Genomic DNA, 9132 nt, shown 5'->3' on the forward strand with positions numbered 1-9132 from the left:
AGCACTTGATTTGGGGGACTGTAATGAACATATCTTGAACTCTAATGCTGACAACTTAGTGCCAAAATGCTGGAAAGGACGGTCACATATTTATCATACTGATAGTTTTCATCTGAAGAAACAACCAGGGTTTTTTTTCATCTCTAGCATAACCAGAATTCAATCTTGACTCTCTGAAAATTAATCCACCTGTTTAATCTGTGCTGTGCTGCCTTTACAATAAAATAATTAATACATGCCCATCTCACCACCCCTTTCTTCCTTTGGAGAAATGCAAAATTAATTGCATGCTAACACTTTTAAGTAATATAAGGCACAGATTTTCTGAGGTTTCTTCTGGCCGTAGAAAGGTTGATACAGTCTTTGTGTAGAGTATGTACAGAATATTATATATGGTTTCATTTTTTCCCTCTGTATGAGGATAATTATTTCAAGCTGCTTAATTAGACTCCTTTCCTTTTAATGTCTTTGTAATGGAAAAATCTTCCTACTAAAGTAAAATTATTTCTATTTCAGAAAAACAGATAGTGAAACTTCTAAGGTTTTTTTATTTAATCACAATCTATTTACACAGGTAGCTAGTGTTTGACTTTCTGTCACTTGCTCAACATCACTAACACAAGGATTTTAAAGAGTTTTTCAAAGCTGGGTTTTACAGGTAAGGGAAGCAGATTTCCAGCAAGCTGGGCTGAAAAGTCATTAGCACAGTTGGGGATCATTAGCACAGCTGGGCATCCCATTCTGCTCTGACCATTGGACCAGTCAAAATTGAAAAGGGATGCTGCTAAAGCTGTTATTATTACTGGAAGAGGTTTGCTGCAAAAAATTCTTGTCTGTTGTCATTCCCTACGGAGATGGGTCCCAGAAACCAATATTAGAAACATTTCAGCTGATGTGATTGCTTTAGTGGTGGCTACAAGGAGATTTATGCTTGTGCTTTTTACATTTTCCTTTGGGATGTGACTGTCATGTCTCTGAGAACTTTTCTTCCAGCTCTCTAATCAGGAAGATCCATGTTGGGAGATGTCACCTTTTTGGAATGAAAAACAAACGCTTACCTTTTCTATTGCTCTCTAAAGGGAAGTTGTCCTACATGCCTGTAGCCATTACATCCACTTTCCCTTGAGAAACTGGGGATATGTGTGTTTGTTGATTAAAACAGACATCATAGGGCCTCAGATCAAGTGACATTGCTGGACAGAAGCTCTAATCCATCACATCCCACCAAGCATTATTGCTGTATTAGAGAGGAGGGGGAGATTGTTCTTTTTTTGCCAGAAATTGTGAAAGGTTTTGTACTCAGAAGTCAAGTGAAAGATGTTTTTGACAGATATTGCAGTGCCTTGGGTTGTCATTATTGCAGGTAAGTAATTTTCTGTCTGCAAGACAGAGAGGGATTCATTGTATGCTCTAAGCAATTATTTTATTAGGCAACACTTGCTAGGGCCATGGAATCTTTTTTGGCTAATGTTGACTGCAGTGAGCACATTTCTAGATATCTGTTGCATGGCTAGATCATAATCAATGGGGTGGGTTTTTTCCTTTTTGTAAATAAACTTCCTTCTTTTTCTCTTTTCTTTTTTTTTTTCTTATTTTTGATTCTGTAGGACCTGGGGATAACGAAAGTGGGTCATATGAAGCGAATTCTCCAGGGAATTAAAGAGCTCGGCAAGAACACCCCTTTGTCTGAAGTGTAATTATCCTGGTGCTCTCCGTAGAGAGAGAAGGGAAAGTTGCTGGAGAGGCAAAGCTGTTGCAGGCACTTGGCTGTCTTTGTAGTTTACTCTATGGAAGAATAAGCACCAGTGTTTGTACAGGCTAGTATCTCCGAATTCTTGTATGGTGAAGAGCTTGCTGCAAGACTACAAAAGGATTTGTGCCAAAAAAAAAAAAAGGAAAAGGTGACGTGTTCCGTGAAGACGTTTTCTCAGTGTGCAAACTTGGCCAGTTCGGATAAGCACATTTTGGTAAATCGATTGGTTTATGGTGAACTGCACTGACTGGAAAATATAACCAAGAAATGATTGCTTTGCTTCCATGCAGCTCAGTATGCCTCTCTTTATGCTGCAGCAAGATACCACTGTACAGCATGAGGTTGTCCGGTTATCCTTCCGAGGCACAGCTCCGTAAAACCTCCTGTGCAGGAGACGGAGAGGTTTCGGAGGTTCGACACGTGAGCCTAAGCAGTGCCGCAGGTACCCAGCACTCGCCGGCCACGCAGAAGGGGGGAGAGATAACCTTGTGATACCATGAATGCAAACTAACGCATGGTGTGCCTGCCTGAATCGTCTGTTGTTCTGTTGCATGACACATCTGATACTTTAAACACTTGAACAACTTTTATATCAGTTTGAATGAGATTTAATTTATTACTACTTGAGTGGCTTTTTTTTTTTTTTTTTTTTTCAGTTTCAGGCACTTTTCTATTCTTCAGTGTTGTGTTATGCCTAAAATGTGTTCCTACGGCAAAGGATGTGTGGGTGTGGAAACTTAGCATTTGTGCCATATTCAGCAGATTATATGCATTATATATGATTGAAACACTGTACAGTTAGATTTTTAAATATGCCATGTACAGAAGGTATATCAGGTAACTAACTTATGAGTATTTTTGAAAGACCGGTACCTCACAAAAATATCAATTGGCTTCCTGCATGGAAAATGATAAAGGATTTTCTCATGGTGCATTTTAATGTAGTTGTTCTGTTATCTCAAACAGCTGTAGCATATTTGAACTTTTAGGCACTAATGGCTTTATTTATTCTATTGTTCAAAAAGCAGGTTGAAACATTAATGAAAATTTTTTACAGGAAAATTCATTTTATTTATCAGACATAAGAAGAGTTTTAAAATGTAGCAGCTGATTTGATTTTTGTGGGGTAAGCTTTTACTCATTACTAATTAACTATTAATTTTCAAAATGTCTCTGTATGCATTTCTTTACAAAGGCATCAATTTGTTTCTTGTCAGCACTCCTACATGGGTAGATCATAAAAATTCAAAAAACAAACTCTAAGGTTTTACACTATGCATGCAAAGATGAATCACATGCAAGATAGTAATCCATGAATGTAAACAGGTTAAAAAATGAAAACTATCTTTGTTTAGAAACTGCGTTAGACCAGAGTTTATAAGGTTATTTATAGTTTACTTAAATGAAACATAGCTTCATAATTGAATTTCCTGGTTAATTTTTCACAAAAATATTAATCTAGTAGAAAAAGAATTTGCATATAGCTACAAAAAAACCTACTTAAATGTTTGAGATGAGATGATATTGCACCACCTGCCAGAAAACTTGCACAGAATTGCTGTCTGCTTGCTGTTCCTAACAACGTGTCATTGCAGCACGAGGAACACTTGACTTTTACTTAATCAAGTAGCTTTGACATTTCTTACAGGTTAAAAAGTACCTTAATATCTACTTATGTTTTCCTTGTAGGCAGCAGAGTAAGGTTTCATTTGTTTTTTTCAAAGCTTATCTCATCTCCCCTGTCTGAAGGGGCCAACGTCAAGTACTGCATCCTGGCTTTGCCCTCCCTTTCTTGTGAGTATGATGGGAGTCATCCCTTGGGAAGTAGATGGGAATCATCCCTTGGAAAGTAAGATCTATTCCCCTCATTGCTTTATTGGGGAAAAAAATTTAAAAAAAAATCAAAAGGACCAAACCAGGCTTCATTTATATCCAATTATAGTACTATGTGCTCTTGTTGCTGTAGGTTCGACAGGCACCACTCTGGGAGCTCTGTGGACATAATTGATTATTCTGGTAAACAAACAGAAGTAAAAGGCTATGTTCCATTAGGGTTTCTGTAAAAAACAAACCAAAATCCCTTTGCCAAGTGACATGATTTTCATGCTGTTGTATGAAAAGCATATGCAAACAATGGGAAGTTAGGCAAACAATGGAAAGATTATATATTTTTTAATGTACTTGACATTCACCCCTTTAATGAAGTTCAGATGGCATCTGTCACGTCTTTGCAAGTTGTATTTCCTTTTCTCTTTGTTTCTCTGTAAGCTACGCTATATTTTAATGTGTGGCAGCTTTCTAATATATCGGATGTTACGGTAGACTACGTAGTTAATCTTTCTGGTCAATTCAAGGACAGAATACATAGAAGAACTTCCCTTGCTTTCCTGATTGTAGGATACACTCTCTTTACTACCTTCAGCCTTGCTAGATGAAATGTGTTAAGATGGGCTATGGAACAGGATCTCTTCAGGTCCCTGTAGAGGTCTATGCTGAGTACATTAAAAAAAGGGAGCTGGTTTTAGGCAGGGAAAATGGGCAAATGTTGTTTGTAACGCAACTTGCTTGTGGCACTCCTCAAATTACCTCAGTACAGGACTAATGATCAATTGTCTTTGTATAGTTCTTTTTTTTAAATGACCACCAAAGAATTTAACTTCGATTGTCCTAAGGAGAAGGTTTTTTTAAACGTGCAAGTAGAAAGAAAATTGTAAGCATCATTTATGCTGTATTTATTAGATGCCCAGGAGAGCAAATTTTATGCAACTCTATGCCTTAGACTAGTGTTGGCTATCAAATCCAAATGCATCTGACAAGGAGGCTCAAAATATTTTACAGGGTTTCTCTGCTGAGGTCATGGGTCGTAACTGTGTTTAGTGATGTGGCTTTTCTAAAGAAAGACTTTTGAACACAGTGTTACTATCTCACGATTATTGTAATTTCCAAGTATTGGGGTTTTTTTCCTTACTGCTGTAGAAGTCCCAGCTCCTAGAACTAAGGACATACATAGCTACATTTTTAATGAACTGAATTCTTTATAATTTAATCTTGATGTTTAAAGTGCTTCAAAGCATACATCCCAATATTTCAGCAAAAATAAGGTAAACACATCCCCTAAAAGTAGTTAGTTTTTTAGAACACAAGTTATCCCAATAGATATTGTGAAGCCCAATTCAACATGCTAGATTTATCGAGACAAAAAATGACTATACAGAGTTTACCGGGTGAATTTGTTTCCCCTAGTCAAATACACTTAATTTTCATGGTCAGTCAGCATACCTTAAAATCTGAAAGGAATACAGAGCAATCGGCATTTTTTTTGAAGCAGCTGGTATTCATATAGATGAAATGCCTTACACCTCAGAAACAGGAAAAGGAGAAATGCATGTTTTAAAATGGCAGCAGATTGCAAAGTGCATGCTTCTGTTTTGTCAATTTTGAATAGGATTTTTCGAGTTCACTGTATCCAATTGCTGTAGCAACCTCTGATTCGGGTCATGCAAGTATTGCCTTTATAATACCTAATGCCTTCTTCTTAGAAACTGAATGAAATCAGGCAAACTCATGGTTGTAGGTGTTGAGGGTTTTTTACAATACTTTAAAGAAAAAATTCGTTCAAAAATGAAATTTTTTATATGATGGCAATTACAAATTTTCATTATGGTACATTTTTGTGTATTTCTCCTTAACCACTTTTTTTTTCTCTCAAACCTTTCTTTCAAAGAAAAATATTTTAAACTTGGAAAAACAGTAAAATGTAAAGCGTGTGATCAAAAACCCTCCCAGACTATTTCAATCCAGTATTTCTTACTTTGGGACTGGAGTAAACATGCTTTGTCCTGTAAATAATAATCAATAGAAATCATCTTTCTCTCTCCAACCCTGCCCAAAGAAATTCATACTGCGATGTTGTAGAACTGTAATTCAAACAAGAGGAATTGATTTTTTTTTTTATAATGGCCCATTTCATATTTTCCTATGCTTTTTGTAGAGAAGTAGCTGCCAGTTTTGACTTTTTAATTGAACTCAGCGATACTAATTCACTTAATGAAAGTTCCATAATGCCTTGATAATGAACAGATCTTATTTCAAGGGTAGAATCATCAGTGTTTTTCGATGCATCTCGTCTTCCTTTCGGGAAGACTGGCAGGAGACCTTTTTCACATGTAATGGAAAATTAATATATAAGGCAAATATGAGAGGATGTTCCATAGTCCAACTTTAAAAATAGATGTAAAACTACATGTTATACATAGATAATTCCACAATGGACTTGTAAGACAACAACCCCCACAGTGATTCCATTTTGCTTGATGCTTCCTATTAATGACTGCATTACTAGGGTTTACTATTATTTCTCCATTGGTCTTTCTCTGCCCCTAAGTATTAAGTTCTTGCATATAAGTTTGACAGCTCTGGTAACTAATAATTAGCAGTGCAAAAAGTCTGTGTGAAAGGTAAAGTCACAAGTGATGTATGTTGTTGAGGATAACCGAGCTGGAGCAATATATTCAGCTTACAACCAGGAAATCATCTTGTCACTCATGTGAGTAAATGGGAGCCACAGAAAATTATATAAGTAATTATAAATTTATTTTTTGACCCCAGTGACCTAAGTACCTCTCAATGCAGCATCCTGAGTGTTAAATTTATACTATGGGCTCTCCCACTTTTTTGATGCTGTTTTCATAGATTGGATGCTTTGTGGTATGATTTTTTCATATCATCAGTGCTTGATTCTGTCTTAAGTAAAAGGAGTTTTTGATGGCTTGAGGAAGCTGAGGAGTTTGGACAGGACTTAAAATATCTCTGCTGCCTCTTCAGAGATGAATGGTAGCGTCAGCACGATTGATAAAGCATCATTCAGCAATTATCAATAGAAGATCTTTACTGGTTGTATAAATTTCTGTATTTATGTATAGAATATAGTGTGGAAATTGATCTTTTTTACAAAAAGAAAAAAAATTTCTAGTTCTTTTCTACTACTGTTGGATTAGGTTTAATAGCTCTGTTAATGGTTAGCTTAATGTACTTGAAATGCTCATTTCTGCCATACAGAAGTCCAGTCTGTTTCTCAGAAATTATATTCCACTTGGAAGCCATCTGGAGACTTCCAGGAGGCTATTCCTGTAGCCAGTTGGAGCTAATACCAAAAGTCATAGCAACTTCTGTAGGCTCAATAGTGATTGCCCTCAATATTTTAACTGAAAAAAAATGTTTTTGAAAGTTGGGGGTTTTTTTCCAGACCATAGAATTAAACTTAAAACATCATCCCCTCATCAACTGTAAAAAATAAAATATTAACACTGTTAACACTTTGGCAAACTAACAAAATGCTGGCAATTGCAGACCTGAGAGTATTCCTGGACAAATTGTAATGAATTTAGCTGCAGTGGTTAAAGACCTACCACCTTCAGAGCAGTCAACACAGAATTCATACATTTGCTTGGTAAAACTATAAACATCTGTTTTAAATTAATTGAAGCCCTTGTCTCCCAGTTGATACAAGCACTTTTTATATAAACTCTTTGATGGGAGTTTAAGTTCATATAACCTATTGCTTATATTAGCAAGGGCAGAAGAAGCTGGTACATAATTTCTGTTTAACACAGGTCACGTCTCTACTAATGTTCTCACGCTGCTTCCCAGCTCCCGTGTCTGGATGACTTCCCAGCTGCTTGGCAAGATGAGACCCTCGCATGTCTCCCCCCGTTTCTGTTCAGAAGAGCTGGACAGGCAGGCTGGGAGAAATCTGTAGCATATTCCAGGAAATCTAGATTGAGCAGGGCTTCAGGCTCCAAGCTCCAGCATAGCCATAGTGGACAAAAATCCTTTAAATAATACTCTTGCAGTCCCCGCTAAAAGCTGTATTTAGCTTGCCGTGCCACTAACAATTAACACTAGCTACTGGAATGCCCTTGGAAGGAGAGGTGGTTTTGCTAACTCCACCAGCTGTGTAAGACTTTTGAAAAGACTAGAAATTATGGTAGCTACTAGTAGGACAAGTACACAAGTGACTAAGCTGCATTTTATTCTATGGAACAAACACTTTGGAAAAATATATTTGTAGTATGACTGAAAGATTAGTGTTAGGATTGAAAAGATACTGGAAGTAAAAGCGATATGGTACAAAGTTGGAAGTACTTTAAATTATATTTTTTTTTTCCAAATTCATTGGAAGCAATCCTTCTAGGGAGCTGTGTTTGATCCAGGTATAGCTATGTTATACTAGGGCATGTGAACTGGAAGATGAAACCAGGAAGAAATGAACTACAAGTAAAATTGGGTAATTTGTTTTCAGGATGGAAACTGAGTGAAAAGCCAAAACCTAAACCCTCACAGTGCCCCAAATGCCTACTATGAATATTTAAAGGAAATTAGCATTTTAAGCCCTACTTTTAATAAACTAAAGTGTTAATTGGATAGAAAACATTTTAGCTTAATTAATAACCTGGCAATGTCATTAACAGGGAAAGAGTTACAGACGTGACTGTTTTTCTCCCCGAGTTAGTTGAGGTAAGCTCTGTTTGGGACTAATTCTCATTGCAGTCACAGCCAATTATTACATGAATGGGGTGGATGAGGAAAGCCGCTCGAAGCTGCTTTGTCTCGCTTTTCAGGGAGGGAGAGCACGTGTGCTGACAAATCAGGCCCGGGGGCTCTTAATGAGAATTTTAAGAACGTAAGATTTTCTATCGGAACAGTTTGTGCAGGTTTATAGCAAGCACACGGGCATGCGGATACCCCCGTGAAGTTTCTAGTGGCACTGTCCTCTCACAAGATGCCATCTCTCTCTATCGAAACAGGCATTTGGACCGTACTGCTTAGCCAGATTTCAGAGGATTTTCTACAGGCATCTGTCACTCGTGGTGTCCGTACTTTGTGTCCTGGATTTCTGTCTCCTTAAAACATGCACTTTGAACAATGCGGGCGTCCATATGTGACAAAAATTGCCATTTCCCCCCCCACTTAAAGAGCACAACTTGTGAACCTCTCCTGAAATAATTCATTTCATTAGCCACTCCCTTACTGTGTCCTTTGAATCCTAAAAGAGCTGAAACATGGGACCTCCCTAGAGCTGCTCGTTCCCATGTAATTTAGTTCACTGAAGCTTGTATGTTGAGGGGATCATCAAAAGGCAAGATAATATTCACAGCAGAAGGCGAGATGTGCAACAGATGGGATTTGTACATAAAGAGTACAAGCCGTTGAGGAGCTTCTGAGAGGTGAAGAGGGCCTGATCTCTGCAACAGAGATCTGGTGCTTCTTCGTTGCTGTCATCACGCACAAATCATTTAACGACATCTAATACTACCAACTTCCTGTCTTAATTCATGGTGACAGCAAACATATCAGTTAGTACTAACAAAACTTCTCAC

At 37.4% G+C, this 9132-nt stretch overlaps 1 protein-coding gene across 2 annotated transcripts in view; it reads left to right on the top strand.

The window, feature by feature from the left end:
- Positions 1-3178, top strand: part of DGKH (diacylglycerol kinase eta) — a 158119-nt gene extending 154941 nt beyond the window's left edge. For both annotated transcript variants that reach the window (XM_075046135.1, XM_075046136.1), the window contains one exon: positions 1608-3178. In XM_075046135.1, coding sequence (XP_074902236.1) covers positions 1608-1697 — 90 coding nt within the window. In that variant the 3' untranslated portion in view covers positions 1698-3178. The remainder of the gene's footprint in view (positions 1-1607) is intronic.
- Positions 3179-9132: the final 5954 nt, after the last annotated feature.

The sequence above is a fragment of the Buteo buteo genome, chromosome 14 (assembly GCF_964188355.1).
Source record: "Buteo buteo chromosome 14, bButBut1.hap1.1, whole genome shotgun sequence".
In the NCBI taxonomy this organism is placed as follows: Eukaryota; Metazoa; Chordata; class Aves; order Accipitriformes; family Accipitridae; genus Buteo; species Buteo buteo.